This window comes from Columba livia, chromosome 2 (genome assembly GCF_036013475.1).
Source record: "Columba livia isolate bColLiv1 breed racing homer chromosome 2, bColLiv1.pat.W.v2, whole genome shotgun sequence".
NCBI classification, from domain to species: Eukaryota; Metazoa; Chordata; class Aves; order Columbiformes; family Columbidae; genus Columba; species Columba livia.
Window position 1 is genome coordinate 69246402 of NC_088603.1, and position 22151 is coordinate 69268552.

At 43.4% G+C, this 22151-nt stretch overlaps 1 protein-coding gene across 12 annotated transcripts in view; it reads right to left on the reverse strand.

Moving 5' to 3' along the window:
- Nucleotides 1-22151, reverse strand: part of PHACTR1 (phosphatase and actin regulator 1) — a 333399-nt gene that overhangs the window by 6796 nt on the left and 304452 nt on the right. For all 12 annotated transcript variants that reach the window (XM_065052406.1, XM_065052404.1, XM_065052402.1 and 9 more), the window contains 4 exons: nucleotides 17709-17764; nucleotides 12729-12790; nucleotides 3892-4032; nucleotides 506-582 (listed from right to left, as the gene is read on the reverse strand). In XM_065052406.1, coding sequence (XP_064908478.1) covers nucleotides 506-582; nucleotides 3892-4032; nucleotides 12729-12790; nucleotides 17709-17764 — 336 coding nt within the window. The remainder of the gene's footprint in view (nucleotides 1-505; nucleotides 583-3891; nucleotides 4033-12728; nucleotides 12791-17708; nucleotides 17765-22151) is intronic.

Here is a 22151-nt window from a genome sequence, read left to right on the forward strand (position 1 = left end):
GAGGGTCTTTTCCAACCAAAATTATTCTAAAAGCATAAAAAATAGTGCTTCTCGAATACTATGCTGCCACTGCACCACCTATGGCAGGACTGAGAGATCTGTGCTTGGGACATGTGTAGCCTGGAACATCCACACGCTCAGCAGGGTATGATCATACACTCATTCATACCTGGCTACATATTGGCCCAACAAGAGGTTCCCTGTCGTCCTCCTTCACACATACACACTATTTACTTTTGATATCAGAAGAACAGACATGTAGCTAGAGCATGAGGATTTAAAAAATAAAATAAAAGGAGATTACACTTTATTAAACAGATGGCATGTGCCTGCATACCGCCACCTAAGAAGGCAGCATGAGGTCGTCTGTGTAACTTTCTTTTACAGCCCCTAATTCTAAATGTTGTTTAGATCTCATGGTGTGTTCAGTGGGTGTTGGAGAAACAGCTGCTGGTTGTTTTTTGCTTTTTTTAAAAAAAAACAGTATTCAATCATCTCAGCTTACCTTGTTAGATGCCTACTTAATTCATGAACTTCCATTTCAGTGCTTTTAAATTCATTAAGCTCTTTTCGAATGGCTGCCTGCAAAGGACAAATAAACTCATAAATGTATAAATGAGAGAGATCAAAATAAGTTCACTTTGTTCTCAAAACAGTGTATTAAAAGTGAAGCTTTTATCAGAGAGAGAAAGAAAAACATATAAAAAGACTTCAAATGTGAAAAGGAAAAGAGATAAACACATTCTAAATCACATAAAGTGAACAGATAAATGCTGCAGTTGAATGGCTCAATTTGAAAATGTATCATAGACAATGCAAGATACAGAAGCCAATTCTGGCTTATTACATAGAAACTTTAATGTACAAAATCCGAATTAGCATAAGCATGAGACAAAAATGCGCACCGGAGTTTCTCAAACACTGCAGTCTGTTTCAGAGCTGGACTGCGAGTAAACTGGGCCTGGATCTCACCAGACTCGTACTTGAGATGCCTCCTGCCTTTATGCAGTCCTGAATTTCCTCAGGTGAAGTTACCTGAAGTGGCTGAGCTCACTTGGTAGGGAAAGAGGAGAGCCAGGCTCATTGTCCTCCTGTCTGCCCTCCGCCTCCCTTCTGACCCAGTTGTGCCATTTGCTGAACTGATTCAAGGCACTAATCCAGGAGAAAACCAGCCACAGGCAGTCGTATTCAGCACCAGCAGGAGACCAGATACCTACAGCCTCCATGGTTTGTCCACGAGGGAAAAGAAAACCAGGGGTGACGGTAGCAAGAGGAATACTGAAGAAATAAAAAAAAACACCCCAAGGGGTGACTTGGAGGGACTCAGTTTTGTGGTGGAGAGGGTGCTTAGCAGAATGGGCTCAAGTCCCAAGCCCCAACATCAAGACTTATGACAGCCATGAGATATTTGCAGCTCATAAGTGGGTTTCACTAGGAATGTGTGAAGCAGAGGTGCAAGGTGGCTGGTGTGGCCAAACGCTCCCAGGGATCCAAGCTGTGTGCTGCTGCCTTTCCATGGGATGCTGAAAACACCAGCAGCAGTGGCTGCACGTGGCTGCTCCACTTGGCGATACTCCTCTCTATCAGGAATTTTTCTTGATGAAGGAAATCTAAACTCGTATGAACAGCACAAGCCCAAGAGAGGGCTTTTGCAACAGCCATGGGTCCAGCCACCTTTGCCTTGACAAGTCCTTAGTGATAGATTTTGTGAGTGTGATCTACAGAAAAGGCCCCTTGTGCTCCTTCTGCACAGCTTTGGCTTTTTATTTACCTTAGAAATGCCTGTCAGGCTCTGCCTCCATCTATCAGGACAGAGCGACAGCAATGCAGCAGCTCAAGGGCCTACCTTCAGCACACCAATTTGCTGCTTAAGTGACTGTGAAAGAGGCCACGTGGGCTGCCGGCTCTCAACAGGTCTGAAATCTGTTCCCCCTTGCATCCCTCTTCTGTTGGAGGGATTTAGAAGTGCCCTTTTTATTCCCCTAACAGTCAGAAATGGTAAAGATGAAGTTGGACTGAAGGCAGTTCCCTACATCCAGCACACAGAGCAAGATCTACTGACAAAGAGAGAAGTCCATTACTAAAATCTATTTTTGCAATAAATCTAGCCTGTGCTGACCAATGAAGATGGTTATTGAATCAAAGCTCTAGAAGAAAATAATCTTTTACAGGATGTCGCAGCTTTGTCAGGCATTTTAAGTTGCTTCCAATTTGTCTGGCTATTTTTTTCCAACAGCGGACATGGTAGTGGGAAAAAACAGGTGATCTGAATGGCAGAAATCAGAATACTGACCCAAACCCCCCAAACCAAGATACCTGCTTCCTTATGTCATAAGGGACATTAATATTAGAATGGCAAATGTTTCTTCTTCTGCTTTGCTGAGAAAAAGGTTCATTTGGAGAACTTAAGCCCTTTGGTCTGTGTATGGACTTAGCACATGCATTATAAATAAGAAAAAATAACCTAAAAGTACTTTGCCTTAATACTGAATTCTTTACCAAGCTACCCTTGATAGTGGTATTTAATACTCCTCCTTTTCATAGGGTGAGGAAGGACCTCTCTGGATACCAAATCTTCTCTTTTCCCAGCTGATGTCTCTCCATGCCTCTCATCCCAGACAGGGATCTCTCAAAGGCTGCAGAACCAGTGGGAGATTTATTCCTTCCCTCATCTACACTGGGATTTATTCCTTCCCTCATCTACATTCCTTCCCACATCAACAACTGGGAGAATATAACCAAGTCAGTTGAATAAGGTCTTGTCTAACGTGGTGAGGTAAAATGGGAAAAGCTAATTTAACCCAGTATAATATGGTCTGTGGACAATCTAGAGGAAGTTTTTGTTTTTATTTTTTTTTCAGATCAGTTTATGCTACATTAACTTATCCAAAGCTAAACTAAAAAAGCCCTCTGTCAAGAAGAAAACCAGTGGTCACAAAACTATACAAGTCCTTTGATAAAATTATACAAGTAGAACAGGCTGCCCTTTCCTCTGTGAATAAAACCAAGAGCACCATCAGTGAGCGGCATGGCCAGGAATCCTGCTCCTGTCTCTAATTGGACATCACTGTCTCCACTGCTGCATGAGTCCCACAAAGCAAATAGACTAAAGTCATGGATGAGTCTCATAGTCTGTTTTTCTGAAAGTGGCCATAAAATGTTTAAGTCTTCTTCCTGAGGCACCATTAAGACCCTCAGGATATTACTGTTATAATTTGCCAGCAATTTAATTTCCCTGCCACCAGTGCTGTCACCAGAGATGTCACTTAGGTAAGGTCCCACTGGTGCTCAGGACAGCCTACTCAATACCAAACACACAGCCTTCCTTCATCTTCAGGGCTCATGTGATCTCAGTTTAGTGCTTGAAATACTCTGTGGAATGGGGCAGAAATCCTGAGTAAATGCCCCTGTTGTAATACACTAGAGAGAAGTTTCCTGGCTTCAGTGGGAGGCGCTTTTGCCAATTGTTTGACCTGCTGCCATTTGTGCAGCCAGGCCTGCTCTGTCCTGGCACAGCAATTCTGGCAAGTGCTGCCATCACACCGCTCTGCTTGGTCTTGCGGGAGCTCTCAGCTGGCAGCATTATGTGGCAAGACCAAAACCAACAAAGAAGCAACAGGGTTTGGGACCTCTCCTCAAAGGGCTTCATATTATCCCCTCTCTAAGTGGCACAATGCCATTAGGCTTGCTCCTGGTGTCTCACACATATAGGAGCCTTCTTGCCAAAGATTTATGACTCAAATAACAAACCTTGTGAATGGGAAGAAAACACAGGTGTGTTGGGAAGGGAACTCAGGTGGAGGTTTATTCCTTGACACCCTGAAGGATGCTGTTTGCCATGACCTGCTCTAGCTATTCAGATCATGGCTCTCCTGAAGTTGCTCCACTTACTTTGTCAGCGGCTGTGAGTCGTGTCCAGGGTTTGTCTGCCCTCCTGTCGTAGTCCTGCGCGTCTGCCACTTCCACGTAGTCACTGAAGCGGATGAGAATTTTCCTCTCACGTAGCTCTTCTACCGTGGGCCTTTGACTCAGCTGCAGGTTTGAGGAAGGAGTGGAAAAAGACATCAGGACTTCACTTTTTCCTTGCAGACTGCTGCTTGGGGACTAATTTTCTACAACCATATTTATGATAACGAGGGTTCAGACGTTGCCGCTACCATTTTTTTAATCAGTCTTTCACAAAATTGCTACTTGGGAGACAACCTCTTGTTATAGCACCTTGAATATCATCTCCCACCTTGCTGCCTGAGCAGCCCACTGTTGTTTGGGAAGCAGCTGTGGCTGGAGACCCCAGTCCCTGGCTGAGGTTGGTCACCCCGGCAGAAATGAGATGGAATGCAACGAAGTCTCGTTGTGCACCGAAGTCTCAGGAAGAGACAAAGACCACAACACAACTTTAAAACTATGTGCAGAGGCTGTATGCTCCCCAGCCTTGAGCTGCTGCATGTGCTGCTGTGCTGCCTGGGAAGAGTCAGGCAAAGGCACTGAGCAGCTCCTGCCCTCAATTATGTGCAAAAGCTGACTTTTCTTACCATTCTGATATTCTGCAGATTTGTCCTTACCTCCAGAAAATATAGAGAGGATGATGACTGCTCCGGCAGGGGGATTGGACTAGATGATCTTTTGAGGTCCCTTCCAATCCCTGACATTCTGTGATTCTGTGTGATTCTGTGATTCTGTGACTAGTGCTCATTGAACTTTTCACTGTGCACTGCAGCTCAACTTCGTGTCACAGTGTATTTGACTTTTAAGTTTACATTGCATACCACAACACCAGAAAAACAATTGCAAGGGTGGATAGTATCACATCAAGAAAGCATCTTCACTGTTCCAAAGCATTTCTTTCAAATTCCACAGCAAAACAGGCAGCCATAGACAAAACTCTTCTCTAAGATTAGAAACGGTAGTGTGCTGGTAGTCCACATATCGTACAGCCTGTTGCATGGCCAGGGACAGGAACTGGCTTTCAGGGGGGATCAGTTCTCCCTGGATGCACAGCATGCTGCTTAGTGTCAAAAGCAATTACACAAGTGTATCTGAAGAAGGCGCTACATATGTGTGTGCATGTGGCTGTACGTTAGCTGCAAAAGTTTCACCATTAGAGTGAAACATTTGTAATCGTGATATATGAGGAAAAATAGTATCAGTATATCACGCTATTCCTCCTCATTAGAAATAGGTGTATTTTGCAATACTTCACCCTTGTGAATAGTGAAAGGTCTAAATATTTCAGAAAATGCTCGAGACTCTATACTGGAAAGCTATTTAGGCTCCTGGATCCTGACATGCAATTCCACCTTCCTCCCAAAATAAGTATCTCATTTCCCTGCATTTCATTTTCCAGGGAGAATTACGATTCAAAAGAGCCAGGATCCTAAGTGGAGGGTGAAAAATTTGTGAGATCACAAAAAGATCCCTGAAATCCTACCTTTCTCTGGCACTTAGGTGCTGATGCAAGATAGCTTCACCACCCTATCCTGCCCCTGACTTTAAATCCCTGTATGCTTATTCTTGGCATAGATAGTTGCCTCTCCTCTTTTTAGAAAACATAGTTGTGATGAGAATTGACAGTGGGGCTGCTCTCCTTACACAGATAGCCCTGAGCACGTACTCATGAACTGGGTTCAAACACCTCATGTAGAGAGTGTGCAGAGCTGCACTGATGCCCGACCTGTGAGATAGGACAAGGGGTGATGATTTTAAACTAAAGGAGGGGAGATTCAGGCTCTACATGAGGAAGAAATGTTTTACAATAAGGGTGGTAAAACACTGGCCCAGGTTGCGCAGAGAGGTGGTAGATGGCCCATCCCTGGAGACATTCCAGGCCAGGCTGGACAGGGCTCTGAGCAATCTGATCTAGTTGAAGATGGCCCTGCTCATCGCAGGGGGCTTGGACTGGATGACCTTTGAAGGTCCCTTACAACCCAAACTATTTTGTGATTCTATGCTCAGGGACAGGAATCAGGAAAAATCTCCTTGTTGGTTTGAAAATGAACAAATTAGAAACTTATGAATACCACAAAGTTCTTAAACCTAGACAAGTTTCCTTACATCCACCTTCTTCTACAGGAGACATGAAGCTTCCTGGGGTGAGCTGCTCCGTGTGTTTGTCACACAACATTCCTCCTATTTCTTCCAAAAGCTTCCCAAGAAAAGCCCCATTTTACATATCAACATTCAGGCCAGCCAAAGAGCATGTATGCAGTGGGGTTAGCAAGCTGTTCTGAACTCAGACTACAGGTTTTGGGGACCTTTTTTAAAAAAACATGACGCATACACAGTAGGCATAACCTTTTTTTTTTTTCAGACAACAGGACAAACCTATCTGTGAGCTACAGTACCATGTCAGAAAAGCCAGAGGGCATAATAACATAGATTGAAACACCTATAGATTTAAAAATGTTATTTTTCACTCTAGCAGAACGGGACTTCCTCTTCAGCTTGCAGCCCTCATCCCTACACCTAAGTCACCTACAAGACAAATACACACTGCAATTCATAGATGAGCTTTTAAGAAAAACAAGCAAACCAAACTGCTATACCATGGTTAGAGTATAATCACGGTTACGCTATGAGTGAGGCTTCTCTCTATCCTACAACTCATCTTGAATGTGATTTCAAATGGGTAGTTTTTCCTTAACAGTCCCAGTGCTAGAAGTTGCAGATTTGTATGCACTAGCACATAATTACTTAGATAGCACAGCAGAATTCTGCTTCCAGGTGTTTAAAATCTAAGACCTGACTATGGGAATAATCTTTATGCTGAAATATTATGACCCCACCCCAAAATTTCAAAGATAAGGGTGAGACTCTGTCTTTACTTGCATCGACTGCTTCTTTTCTCACAACAGCATGAATTAAGGATGAATCACCGATATTATATGTGCAATTCTCATCTTTTATAATTTTCAGACACAGCCCAGATTAGGATGGAAGTTTTTAAAAAATAAAATGTCTTATTACATGGAGTATGATGACACCAACAAAATATCAAATCCTGTGAATTAAGCTCTGTGTTCCTAAATGGCTATGAGGGAAGCAGTAGCTCCTATAAGCTTTCCAAGCTGGCAGAGGGCTTTCACAAAATGACTGGCTCTATTTCACAGCTTCTGTCAGCTCTTGACATTAGTCGGCTTTTGGGTTTGTGCTAATCTAAGTGATTAGCAGGTTTGTACAAAGGAGAAGGCAGGTGGCTGCTGATGCACTGAAACGTGCTGTGCCCGGCTGATGCCTCAGAGTCGAGAGCACAAGAGCACCATGAGCCATGGAGGCACCAGTCCTTTTGCCAGCAATGTGAATTCACTGCTGGTATTTCCCTCAGTGCTGCACTGGGTCTTAAACAGCTAATTTGGCTTCCTTGGTGTGCTGGGTGCAGGTTAAAAGCAAAGAAGTGACAGTAAATGTTAAGGTCTGCATGACGAAATAAGACGAATCTAAGGTAAGTTCTCACGTTCGCAAATGGAGAAAAACCAAACTAGGTACATCACCCGCACATTTCACAGCACTGAAACTCACTGTAACCCTTTGTGGGGTGTGATGAATGCTGCACTGAGTTATATGTGAAAAAATGCCAAGGGTGTGAGCACATTATGAAACTTTAGCATTACTGTGCATTTTTCATTCTTAGGTGACACCTGAATGTAAGACAGACTAAAAGCTGCTGCTTCTCTTCCTCTGAAGTCATACAACTATTACTGTGTGTTATTTTTAGCTGCCCTGCCTTTGCTTCAGACACCTACAAGCAGGGCAATTCCAGGTTCTTCTAGACCCCATGGGAGTGGTGGGCAGTGTCTCCATCTCCACACAGCAGCTGGGGCAAGCAAAGCTCAGAGACAGAGCAACCAGCTCAAGGTGACCCAGAAAAAAGATGCACTGACTCTCGTGCCAGTGCTCTGGCTGTGAAAGACAGTCCTGAAATGCACAGCTTATACCACATAGTTCATGTATAGCCATAAATCTACATATATTTACATATATACATACACTTACACAAAATGTATTCAGTACATTAAACCAAAGGGCCCAGTGAGGGACAATCACACTGAGCAGTTTTCTAAAAGCGATTAATTAAAACTGAATGGTTAACAAACTGCCCTGCCTCTTTCTTAAGCCACTGCAGAGATTCCTTTGGAGCTGCTAAGCATGAGGGTCTCTCAGTATGTCTGGGCTGCCCAGAGCACCCTCAACTCTTAAATAGTTGGGAAAACAGCTTTGCTAACAGACTCTTAAGTCGCTCTACTGTAGGTGTCAGTGCAATGCCTGTTCACAATAAGGGAACAGCTCACCTGAGATCTCACCTTGCAGTTTATTTTTATGACGTGTGAGCTGCAGTTTCTTGGGTTGAAATTGCTTAATGCTACACAATCCTTCTTGGGCAACACCCAAGACTGAGCTCTGCTGCTTCTACTGGGCAGAAAAAATCAGGCACATTTGAAACTTACAGTAAAAGGACACGGTCAAGGACACAATGCAATCACCTGCACAAGGCTGTGGTGTTCCACATGGGGAGAAAGGGATCTTTAATCACCGAGCTGGACCCTTTTTTACTTACTTGTGTTAATGGCAGAGGGATGTGCATGTGTGCGTCTGGACTTTTTCTGGTCATATACATTTCTATTTCTCTATTTATGAAGATTTGTGAGCTGAGGGAGAAGGAGAACTTTACAGATAGTGACCTCATTATTTGAGTGTGAACCAGAGCAAAATCCCTTTCAAAGTGAATGGATTTGTATTAATGCAAAAGTAGTGTAAATGAGGACAGGACCCCCTATGTCTTGTCATAGAAGGTCAAGTTTTCCTCTGTATATTCTGGATCACTAAAGATAAAAATGGACACATTTCAAGCTTTGACAGTAAGCCAATTTGCAAGAGAATGTTTAACACAAACCCCTTTCTTCTTGGTATGGGAAGTGAAGCAAATGCAAGCACTGCCAGCAGGTAAAGTGGAGGGTGACATACTATTGTCAGTCCAGCCTTGGCAAATGCTGAGTTTGCTCCACTTCAGTCACAATGAAGCTTGTTGTCTTGTCACTTCATTGTTGCCTGCTCTGTTACCCCATTAAAATATTATGGTTGTTATTTAGGGAAGAATCCAAGGTGAAAATGTACAGATATTAACTAGCAGTGCACACGACCCCCCTTCTCCTTTGCTCCCCACCTTTTTGTGGTATGACATAGGAGAGGGATGCAATGAAAATGCCCCAAAGACCTTTCCCTCTGACTATAAATGCAGCTTATCCAAATTAGCCGCTAACCTTTTTTCTTTTGTGACCTTTTTTCTCCTGCCTTCCTCTCAGCTCCCTCTGATGAGTCCCACCTCTCTCAAGAGTTCATTATTTTGAACAGTCTGTGCTGATGCAAGCCAGCGGAGGTCAATTAAAGAAAAGATTGAAAAGCAAAACATTTCCCAGTGAGGTATCAGCTTGCTCTCCAATGAAGAGAGAGTTTAAGTTGTACCGGGGCAGGAATTTAATGGGAGTAAAGACTTCAGATTATTGCACGGATTTTAAGAAACAGCCACACCTCATCACTTTGGTTGTTGTTATTACTGCTATGAGATTTTTTTAGCTTTCAAGCTAGACTGCTGGGAAAAATTAGCTATTGACAATGGGAGATAGGAAGCAGTAAATGGGCAGCATGATGCTATTTGAAAGAAGAGAAGGTAAGAAAAGCAGGGTTTTATTCTTCCTTGCAGCTGATTTGTAGCCTGTTGTGTTAATCCAGGCTATGACTCTCTGTCTGTAATGGAAATCCTCATGGGGAGTTCAGGCTTGTGTTAATTGCCTTGGTGCCTGGCCAAATTCGCCATGGTTCAGAGAGGATAAATTCTTAGTAGTAATACCTGGGGGCCCAGAATTACCTCCTTGTGGAGGCAACTCTTCTCCAAGAAGGCCTCTGTACATTGTGGGCGAAGAACAGTGCTCAGAGAAAAACCCTCCTAATCCACATGTCCCTCCACTCAAACAAAGCTGCTTGGTGGGCAGGAAGAAGGAGCACGGGGTGGCTGGATGTGCAAACCCAACCATGGGCATTGTAGGTGACAGACAAATACACTTCATCTCTCCTTCTTTGGGCTGGAGGGACTGTACCAAGCAGTATCCGCCTCCTTTCTGTTCTTTGAGTGGCAGCTACTCCCTATCCCCAGTTAATGTGGAGTTACATGAGTCTGAGAGGATGAAAAGTGCTTAAAGGGGCAGCCTGCTATAGGTCACCTGTTTTTTTTTCTATTTTTTTTTTTTTTTTTTTTAGAAATTGCCTGTCCAGATGAGGAATTCAACTGGATATTTATTGCTAACTTTAATAAGGCATCTAGACCTAGGAAGGTAATCTTACTTATTACAGCATGTCATGCTACAACTTATCATCATAATACTATAACAAAATGTCAGTGCTGAAGGAATTTTAAGAACAGCTTTTTAATGGATGGTGTAGGTTGTTCCCTTGGAGTTGGAATGATGCCACCAAAAGAACTGGGGACAGTAGCAGTTTCTACAGTACAAGGTCAAAAGCCTTTTCAGCTGCTTCTGCAGAACCCCCTTCCCTTCTTAGTAACAACTCCAGATGGTTACAAGGCGGCAAAGTGGAACTTTCCTTATCTTGAATTTACCCTGTGGGCATGTGTGTGCGTTAAATCTCAGTGCAGCCTGAAAGGTCTGCTTGGCAAAACACCTGCCCTGCTCAATTAAACTCCTGCTTGATTTGAGGTTTAAAATCATTTGGTAATAAGACTTCAATACAAATCGACAGAAGGAGTTTGCCGCTCTGCTGTAGACACAATGACACACCTGGGACATGCTTATGCAAGACACAGCTGGGGAATAACAACAATTTTTGCAGGATTCACTAGGTGGTTGGCATTTCTAGTTGTTATCTATCCACTTGCATGCTTTATTCACTTCTTTCCTCTAGTGGTTTCTCAGCTTTTATGACAGTATATTTAGTAGGTGAGAGAAAAAATTGTTGAACCATGCCTGTGGTTCTTTCATTAAAATTACAATATGTCACTAGAACGATTTACAACAGTTTAAAAAGATGATCAAAATAAAACAATGCTAAATCATGTTGCTACCCACCTCACAAACATGGGGGAGAAAAATATTTTCTTGGGAAGGAGCTAAAAAAGGCTAAAAGGAATGTGACTGGGAATGGGGGTATGAACATCAAGGAGCGGACTGCCAGGGGCTCGGACTGTCGCTGCTCTCACTGCTGTTCTGACTTGAAAGTGCAACCAAGGCAAAGAAAGACTGCTGAGGCTTCAGAGAGCAGGTACTGCCGTGATGCTGTGGCAGCCGGGGTGTGTTAGTTTAGCAAGGAGCTGTAGCCTCTGTCTGCAACAGACAATTCACGTGCTTTGTACCTTTCCTACAAAACAGTGGAGGATGGAACCATACAGCGATAATGCCAGCTGGGTTAGCAAACCTCCATTTCCTAGGCAGCAGATTGGGTATGGGCAGCTTTGCTTTTTATCCACTGCAGCTGTTTATCAAATGGCATGAACCTTTGGATTGGATTCCTGCATGTGTTTACCCTTCAATGTAGAGGGAAATGGAAAGCCTGGTAAAATAGTATTTGCAGCCTTTGTGCAAAGCTTAAGCTCTATGAAACATCTGCAATGCAGTTAGGATCTTCCAGGCAGTGCTATAAGAGGATGTGAGAACATCCCTGCAATCATTGTCAGGAATTTAAACGTTTTAAAAATAATACTACAGCTCTCTGGGCCCAGTTCTTAGCTCCTGCAGACAACAGCAGTATCACCCCATTCATGACGGAGAACTCTGCTGATTTATGTGAGCTGAGAACAAGGTGTGAGATTTTTAACCATGAAAGAAAATAATCCAGCTCTCTGAATGCAACCTTTGCATGTCTATTTACAGCCCTTTCCTTGTCATTATTTTAACCATGAAAGCTTGTGGTGACATAGGTCAATAAGATTGAACCACCTATAAACATAAAGGAAAGGGCTGGTACTGCTTCACAAGCCTGCAAGTTTTTATGGGGCTTTCTCTACCTCTGGAGCTAGGAAATATGTCAGTGGTGAAATAAAGTGCATTTGCAATAACAGGATGGATTGTTGGCTTTGTATTTTGAGGCATCTGTAGACATTTACACCAGCTGCGAAACTTGAATGTCTGTATCCGAAATGACTGTTCTTCAGTTTTAAGAGTAAATTACTTTCAAATGGGATGAAAACCAAACCAAAAATATGCCGTTGTGTTTGTCCTTCCCTGGCAATACAAGATTGTTTTTTGCAGTATACAACATTTTGCATGTGCTTGTCCATATTTAGTTTAAATGCCTCAAGTGACAATCTACCTTTCCAGAAAAAAGTTAATTTCTCAATTGAATGCCTTTTTGGGTGCAGTTTTCAAAAGCAATCAGCATTGTTTCAACTTTGCTCTCTCTTTGTAATGGCTGCAGAAGCCATTACATTGATAGGGAGCAGGGTTAGACCAATGCTAGGCTCTGTATCCTTCATGGTTCTAAGCTCCTTTTGGTGTAAAGACAAGATCTTCTTTTGTCCAGCTTCAAAATATTACTGGCAATAGTTTCCTTACCTGTCTGTGGACTTGCACCCTATAACATTGGTGATTTCTTTTAAAGATTTCTTTTGAGACTTGTTTCACCCTCTACTTTTGAAAATGGTGCTGAGCAAAAGGAAAAAGGCAAACAACTGTGCAGTATGGAGAAAGTTACAGTAGTGTCATAATAGGATCAAAGTTGCTTCTCACCTTACGTGTTAATCTTCTCTTTATCTCTCGTTTTTCTTCCTGCTCCTCTTGCTCATTCCGGGCTGTAAAAGATTTACAAAGATCTCAGGCTGTGGACTCATCAGGCATGCACAGTATGCAACAAAATAAGCCTCTCCATCAGAGTATGAATGTTTCAGGACCTCTCTGGTGCGCAGCACGTCCCTCTGGAGTTGGTGAACTTCCTTGATCCGTAGCTACTGTACTTCTTCACACACTTCATAAAACCTCTACAGCTTCCTTCCTTTCCCTGTGTTGGCACCTCTTCATGTGTGTCACTTTCTAGAAGGGCCAGGCAGTGAGCCAGCTCTTCAGAAACTGTTATCTCCCTGCCCACAGGCCTGGTGGCCTCAGGGGCTTCAGCTATGATACGGCTGGATTCTGCAAGGCTGCAAGGTCAATGGTTGGAAAAAAAACACACGGAATTTTCCTTTTTTTTCCACCACTGAATAATTTCTCTGCAGCTACTCTTAGGAGAGAATGGAAGGAAAATTCAGAATTGGGATGCCAGGCAAAATCCGCAACTTTCCATAACCTGAGCAGAGGAAGGACAGAGTGCCCCTCCATCATGAGCTTTCACAGCATCACACTGGAGCATAAAAGCACATCCTAGTGCAATCCACTTTCAACATTAAGTCAAAAGATCACATTACAAGTTCTTACCAGGGCAAGCCTCAACCACTGTCCTTCAAGAGGACAATAACATATACGTACACTAACACTTCTTCAACTTGAGAGCAGGTTTTCATGCATGTCTTTGCACTGAACTTTACTAGAAGTCACTGAAAGTCCATGTTTCTCTGCACTCAGCTCCTAAATCAGTTAGGATAAATTTCCACTGTTTTGTTGATGGCTGAATTGCTCCTTACTCCAATCACACCCATGCATAGCAGACAAGAGAAAACACAACTGATCAGCTTCTCCTACAAGCACCCTGTGTCCCCATCGTGATCTGTTCTTCACTCAGAAACTAGGACTAGCTCAGGCAGGAATAACTCACTTGAGGGGAGATTATGGACCTCAAAGGCCAGCTGGGATAGGTGGCTTGATTTAAATTGTCCATCTTTGGACTGAAGTAAACCCAAGTGGGAATTCCACGCTCCTCTCCATGGATCCTGTGGGAGAAGCAGGCAGCCCTGGCAGAGCAGCAGCAACAAACCACCAGTAAATTCTTCTGCCCGGTGAGCACAGCTCAGCACTCCCACTAAGCAACTAGGACAAGCTAAAAATAACGTAAGGAGGCCCTAAGCAAGTGGAAGTCTGCACACAGTGGAGGAGAGGTGAAGTTTCAAACCAACACATTCCAAATTGGGGCTTTCACCGCACAGAAATAAGATCTAAGGTCCAGAAACCACAGACATCTCTGAGCAGGTGAGGAGGCTGGAAGCCAGGTGTCTTGCTGCTCAGGACCGTAGAGCTCACAGGTCTATCATGACTGCTCACTGACTTCAGTGTGACTGGGAAATCTTCACCGAAGTGGACAAAGAGCCAGTTAACGTTATGATGTTTTACAATATACTTTGGATCTTTAAATACCATCTTATCAAAAATACTGTGTACATTTTCTGGAGAAACTGATACTGGAGTAAAAAGAACAGAAGACAGCAGGGGGTCACAAATGACTTTGGAAATGATAACTGGAATACCTACACGGATATGTTTTTCCTCTTTCAATGGTTCATATCCCTACTGGGCTGGATTCTCTTCTAGCAATTGCTCCTCTTCCCTTTGTGTTTCAAATTTGAAGGAGCTGGTCCTGCAAATGTCTGCTCTCAGAAACAGAGCCACTAATAAATTCTTGCAAGATTAAGCCAGAGAAACACAGTGCTAAACAAAGCCCACGCAGGGTCAGGGTAGAACTGCAACCAGCTGAGGAGTTACGTATAAAACTTAGTTAATTTTCATACTTGTCATAGGATGTCTTTCTTTTCTCCTCACTTCTCAGCCCAGCCACCCACTTTCAGAGACAGTTAGTTGGGTAAAACCCGGGAATTAGGAAAACATTCCCCTCTGAAACCAGAAAGTGACTTTGTTTTAGCTAATGCTTAAAAGTTAGTTAAGTCATGTCAGTCTTGTGAAGCTACAAAACTGTTGCTTCAGTTTATCTTATGTGCTCAGGAGATGCTCTCTTTCTCTAGACCTGTGTGTGAGGGTGGGTGCGATTTTCAGGCCTTATTTCTGTGCCAGTCTGAAATGTCCACCAGTACAGTCTGAGACCCTCAGAACCAACTAAGCATGATTTTTTGTGAGGGATTTATGCAACTCTGAGTGTGCCAGGCTGACAACTGAACTACTTGGATCCATCTGAGAAGTGGCATGGGGGTGGTGGGAGAGGGGGATTGAGGCATCCTTCCTCATAAAGCTGGTCAGCAAGTATTAACTGCAAAAAGTGTTCCTAAGCCTTCATGCTGACACTGCAGGTCTGGACTCCTCTGACTTCATGCCTTTGACTTAAACAAGAGGCAGTGAACTGGGTATACTCCAGTGAAGGACCCTTCAAGCACCAGTGTGTCCCTGTTCTCTGTTTCTTTGCTGTGGCTGCTGTAATCTTACTGCTGCTACCAGCAAGCAGTGGAACTTGTACAATGGATGCTTTGCCCTTGTAATTCAATGGAGGTGACCATCTCATAATTATTGTGGCAGCACAGAGCTAGGAAGTCATCACTTCATGTGTAAAGACTGGCTGTCCAACCACATTTGGCCTCATTTCTTCCCATCAGAGTGGGCAATAATGCAGTCATACATGCAACAGCAACATCATGGTACCAGTCATGACATTTGCATCCAGGAGGTTTCAGCTGAGCAAATCCTATTTAGTCTGCTTGGGAGCTTGCTGAGTTTTCTTTTTGTGTGAGTGACTGTGCTCTGAACTCGGCTTTTGCAAATTGCTTGACCTGCTTATGCAGAGAATTTACACTCTTTCCATTTTGCTTCCTATGTCTGTCTTTCTCTAGGCTCCATTATATTTATTATAATTCTCCTCAGAACTCTATGGAAAGCACAGAAAGTGATATACAAACAGACACTCTTTTATTTATTTCTTTAAGGGTGGAGCATTTTTGTACTTTTCAAAAAAATTATGTAACTATTTTAATTGTTTGCTCCTTTCCCACTGTTCTTCATCAAAAATTGGGATGCCTTGGAAATACCACATTACTTTTTCCTGTAATTATGAAGTTGTTTGTCTACCCAGACACACATGTTTTGGGGCAGATCTGTGCTTAGGAACCAAGCTACAAAAATTCCACTTAGGAAATACAATACAGTTCTGGATTCAGGGTAATATTTTCAAGCACATCCATGTCATTTAAGAGCCTTTATTCAATTCAAAAAGAAACTAATGTGACTCAGGGGATAAATTCTCTGAAATATATGACATCTTCAGGTTGCTACATGACTGCTGTGCTTGGCAATGTCACCTTTAGGAATCTCTGCAAGGCTCTACAGGTGCTGGTTCAAACACTGCTGCCAAAGCAGCTGCCCAAGACCCCCACCTCCCGCCCAGCCACCCTCACCAGTGCCAGGGTGGTGTTCACTGGTCACACACCAGTGCCAGGTGGTGCGTGACACATGTTGGGTCACGTTGGTGGCAAGTCCCGGGATGACAACATGAGCCACACAGAGAATTGTCCTCTGTCCCTGAGCCTGGCATCTGTCACGTTGCAGGTTCCCTGTCCTCCAGCTGTTCTGTTACATCCCTGTGGGACAATCACATCTGGATGTGCCACCTCCTTCCTCAGTTTCTGCCCCTGACTTCCTCCAGCTGCCAGGTACGGGCAGCACAGTGGGAGCACCGCTATCAGCAGGGGGATATCCCCAGACAAATGGCTTTGCTGGCAGCCCCGGGCTCACCCACGCTGCTCTGCTGTCTGGTCTCCTCTTTGCCTTGACAGGGCTGTCTCTCTCTCTCTCTCTGTGTCTGCCACACGTAATAACACGAACAGATGAAAAAGCCCCGCTGAGCCTTAATGCTGTCATTAACTTGCTAGGAATTTGATTTTAAAGTATTTAATCAACCAATTCTGCTAATTTTCAGAGAATTAATCTTCTGCGACCACATTTTTATGGTTCTGTACAATCCAGTTATTTGAACAACAGAGAAAGTAAATTATGGACCTACCTAAGGAGGTACACTATCGTACTTTAAGATATCATTTAGAAATATTTTATTCTGTAGGAATTTGTTTAAATTTCCCTGGATTTATGGAAAGATGGACGAACTTGTTTCTGTTGTTTTCTGTTTCCAAAGTAACAACCATTTTTCTAATATTCAGACCGCTTCAATGTGAGTAAATAAACTGCAACTTTCATCCTATTCGTTCATAACATTATGATATTTTTGTTACACTAAGTCCTGCTGGTGGCAATGTATCTACTAACATAGACCAGGGTCTCTAATTGGTATTTTGTCCCTTTAAAATATCATTTCACATTGTGAGGATCTACCAGAAAGTCTTTGCCTGATTTAAAATAAGAGTTTTAGGGGAATATTTCAGGGAAATAATCCTGAGTCACACTGGTCTCTTTTTTTAATTGAATAAAGGCGCCACCTAGTCTAGGTTGCTCTGAAGACTTTCAGAAAAACTAACCAAGCCATGCCCTAATGTCTTTACTAACTTATAACAGGATGCCCATATGTGTAAAAGCTGCATAAAGGCTTTCCAGAATGACTGACCCTCTATTTGGAACAGGACTTGCAAAAGAGATTCAGCATCTGGGTTTTTTTCCCACAAAGACTGTTCATTCTTGTGAATTTACTGACTCTGATTTTAAAGAATTGTTTCTGTAGCTCTGGATGTTGCTACAGACTTACATGCTTGTTTGTATTTATGATGCACTTTATTACTATTAATGATGCAAGTACAGAACAGTTTATGTTTTATAAAAGAACCACCCAATATATATCTAAACTAACCCAAAATAGCTGGATTCAGGTTAAATGTCAGCAGTATCAGCACTTACGTTTCAGGATGTTCCTCTGCTCCAATTCTTCAGCAGTCGGCCTCTGGCTCAGTCGTCTGTGAAAAAAGCCCAAGATCAGTTTTTGAACCATATCACATCCTCCTCAGTTCTCTGTCTTGACAAGTTATTTCGGGGTGCGAAAGGCAGAGCAGAAAGCACCGACACTGCTCCATTATGTACGTGGTACACCCGGACCATGCGTGACACGAACCATGCTTCGCTTTCACAGTTTCCTCTGTTTTCAGCTCACGAAAGACAAAATACGTTATGTCATCTTAGGCATGACTCTCCCACCCCTACCCCAGGCAGAGCTGCTGAAAGCTAAGCTATACAGATGTCTCCACTTAATTTCCTTCCTCCCATTCCTGCTTCCTGACTCGCACAAGTTTTTTTAGCTAAGACCCAGCTAACCCTCCTGCTGCCCTCTCGTCAGCCTCCTGCCTGCGCCCCGTTTGTTCAAACAGTGTTTGAACGCACAGACAGTCCGCAGAAAAAACAAGGGATGGTTTGGCAGCGCCGAGGGCAGAACAATAGCAGTCTTCCTCCTCTGCACGTTTACTTCCCTCCTCCTCCTCTCATGGCTTTTATTAAATCTTATACTGAAGCATCAGTGTGACTTGCTAGTCAACCTGTAAGTAATAGGGTCACAACAAAGGCAATCTAAATAAAACGGGAACCCTGACTGTGGAAATGGTCTGACTATTCAGAATACAAAGCAAGGGAGAGAAGCACAAAAGGGTCTTTGGAAAACGAAGTAAACCATGGAGATGACATCAGAAGTCAACACTGTTGGGCCTCCTCATACTCTCCTCCGAGTCAATGGGAGTTTTGTCAATGATGCCAGTGACAGGACAGAGCCTCCTCTTGCGTTAGATGTGGTCATTCACGGACATTGCCAACTTGGAGGGCCCAGTCTCTGCTAGCTGGCTCATCAGCTCCCCTGCAAGTTACTGCATACTGATAGGAAATGTGATAAGAACGCCAGCTGCATGGCTTCATCCTCTGCAAGGAATGCTTCCTCTGACCCGGGGCACAGAAGCTCACTGAGACGGGGCTTCCTTTGCAAGGTTGGATAAGGGGTGTCTGACAACAGCTCCTTGCAACACAGGGGCCGAGCCATGGCTCAGAGATACACACACATTCCCAGCCTCCTCCAGAGCCAAGAGCTCACCTGTGTGTCTGTTTGGTACCTCTGCCCCTCATGTCGTGCATGGTCACAGGGCTAAGGCACACAGGGTGTGTTGGAGCCCACCCCCTATACTAGCTACAGGCATCTGACTTCATGTAACCTGAAGATTTACACCAGCAGTGATACCCAGCCACATAGCCTTTGAGGCCACTTTACACCACGAAAGCAAACCAGCAGAAAATGGCCCTGTTCCAGTGAAGAATTTGGAGTCATTAGCTTTGTCTCTTTCCCATGGCAGATTGAATAGTTATTTCACTGGAAAACTGTTGAAAGGGACAGAAACTCATCCTTAATTCAGAAGTAAAGAACATCTGCAAAGTACTTTGAAGACAGAAAGTGCTATTCAAGTACTTGCTGTTACCACCTTTAAGATACAGTAGCTGTTGCTAATGGGAGAATTCACCTTAGGACTATGAAGCAATTAAAACTACTTGGTTTCTAGCAGCACACGAGAATCAAAGAGAAGAAGTTGCCACTCTTAGCCCCACCATGTGCATCTGCAGGAACTGAGTTATACAACGTGATGCTTTTCAAGAGGATGCATCAGAGAGATGTTAAGGGCAGACTCCTCTATAGAAACAAACATCACACAACAAGTAAAAGGAGAAATTAGTCTGAAAAGAATGCTCCCAAAAAGGTCCTCCCCTTTCCAAGAAAACGGGGATTGAAGGTCTTGGCTAACAGTTCTGGCAACAACAGTTCACACTGGAATATTTCTATAATAACAAAAGGCAGAAGTTTTATCTGTCTACATAAGTGTTTTACAAAAATGACCAGGTCTCCCATGTGTTTACTGGGGTACCTGTAATGAATTGGATGCATTTAAACAAAGCTTTCACTTCACTGTGTCGTTGCTTCCAGACAAGAAGACAGAGATTTTCTCCAAGTATGCCCTGGGTATTATATTCACCCTCTGCCCCTGTGTGCTCAGAGACCTATAGACTGTGGGATTCTTCCCCATGCTGCCTGGTAGGGCCAGCCAGGAATACCTGTGTCCTGTGTTCCCCTTCAAGAGTAAAATTTTTTTATGGATCCCATGATTCACCCTTTTCAGGCTGCAGAGTGCTCCTGCCTAAATGACCAACGTTTTCAAGCGTTGCAGAAAAGGCCACGATACCTTTGACAGATACAGTCTGGAGATCCGAAGCTATCTGAATTCATGGATTGTCAATCACTTCTGGACTCTTACAAAGCCAAGAAATATTAATAGCAAGACTTAGGTGGCAGGAAAAGATAAGGTACCCTTATGGTGTAACAAAATCAGGACTAGTCCTTCCACTGCAAGCGGTGGAGCACAGCTGGAGGATAAAGAAGGTAATGAATAAAAGCTGTGGAGATGCCTGGCCTCCAGTGCCAGTGTCTGCTTTAATCTCCATGACCTGCCGCTACACCCCCATTTCCATAATCGTTCTGAATTGACTGAGCCTGCTCCTGCTCAGCTCCTCAATCAAACCAAACCCTTCCTCAGCAATTTGCGTCCAAGCTCTCACAATTATTTATTTTCTTGGTCTCTCACTCTTTTTAATGTCTTGCTGCCATAGTGACTTCTGCCCCCAAACTATCTTTGGGCTTTATAAGCAGCTCCACAAGCTTCATTTTAGTTTTTTTTTCCTTGCCTCTTAACTTCTAGGTTTGCCAGATGTTGAACAGCTGTTAACGTTACCATCTTTCAAAATCTTGATACTAGTTAGTGATCCTGTAAATCAAGAATGTAAGGAGCTATTGCTTTGTCATCATGGCTGCAAAATACATCTTTTTTTCACACCAAATTTCAGTATACAATCTCCAGTGTGCTGTTGTGATCCTGGCAAACACCAGGTGTGACACCTCCCCTCTTCTACCTTCCCGCCTGTGCTGCCCAGAATAAAAAATATTAATGATGGCCACCTATCTTGCAGAGGCTGATTTCAGTGCTTTGATTGCTGGATTGCTGCTGTGCCGTATTTCATTTAGCATCACAGGGGCTGCAGAGAGGCTGTCAAGAGGCCAGAGGTCAGGAAACAAGTGTCTCATTAGCAGCACAATTGGAATAAACAGGAGAAAACAGAGGTGAGAAAGGAGTCTGGTGCAGCAGCAAAGAACAAGACCTGGTTGTGAAAATCGTAATAACTGAGTGGGATGTGTGGTGCTGCTGTTGATCAGAAAGGTAACTCTGGCTGTTTCATGAAGTTGCACAAGCATCGGTGTCTAACCTAGGAAAAGGCAAGCAGGCTTTAAAAATCAATGACGTTTAACAGCACTTTCTGTATCTAAAATCTCCTGTGTGAATGTGCTTGACCCTCACTGTGCCACCCATGCAGTTTTGCAACACCCTTCAGGCATTCAAGAGGATAGGAAAGTTTGGTTTTTTTGCAATTTGTGTTTTGCAATGTACTGCCTGTTTTACACTTCATATGTTTTTGCAATATTGTTAATAGCAGTTTTGTAAATACACTGATAAATGTTTTACTACAAAGAAAACCTTCCTAAGATTTATGGTGTCATATAGAAAGCCTTGCTAGGATTTCACTAAAAAAATAATACCCAAATGAGATTGTCAGTGACAAATAAAGCAGTTTGCCCACATTTACAAAGATAAACTTGAGAGCAAACCAATTTTCTGAATTAATTCCCTGCATAATCAAAATGCACCACACTCGTTGTGCTAGCGCTATAGAACAAGAACTGAGCAGCTCTTCATAAGGATATTGTGTGGTGTTTCTTGGCTTGGTTTGGGTTTCTTTTTTGAATTTGCTCTGGGCTGGCCTGGACGTGGCACATCATAGTGCGTGAGTAGGAGTTTGGGGGTAGGAGGGACAACTGTGCAAAACCAGTTGTTGTAGACTCAAGGTATTGGCCAGTGGGGGTGTAATCTCTTCAGGAAGCCTGAGAAAAGCATTTTCACTGATGGATGCTACTGTTTGGAATCTGCCCAGCAAACTGAGATCTCAGAATGGTAAGTTTCTGGTCAATGTGGCAGTGTCCTGAAGGAAAAAACCTGGCCGTACATCTCCCCAGGCAATAATAAACACTTTGAAATTAAGAGCTCACACAGTGATGCTTACCCTGCTCTGGGTAAGCAGTGTGGCCATACCTGGAGGGCTCTCAGGACAGTGGCCAAATAGCTGTGGGCTGTGGGTCAGATTCTTGCAGCCCTTGTATGTGGTAGCACCTCTGAAGCAAGGTGCTCCTTGCTGCCTCAGCTGTCCCCTACTAGGATTCATGCATTTTATCTCCTTCATCTCTCGTTTTGCTGTAGATAAGCTCTGAGAAAG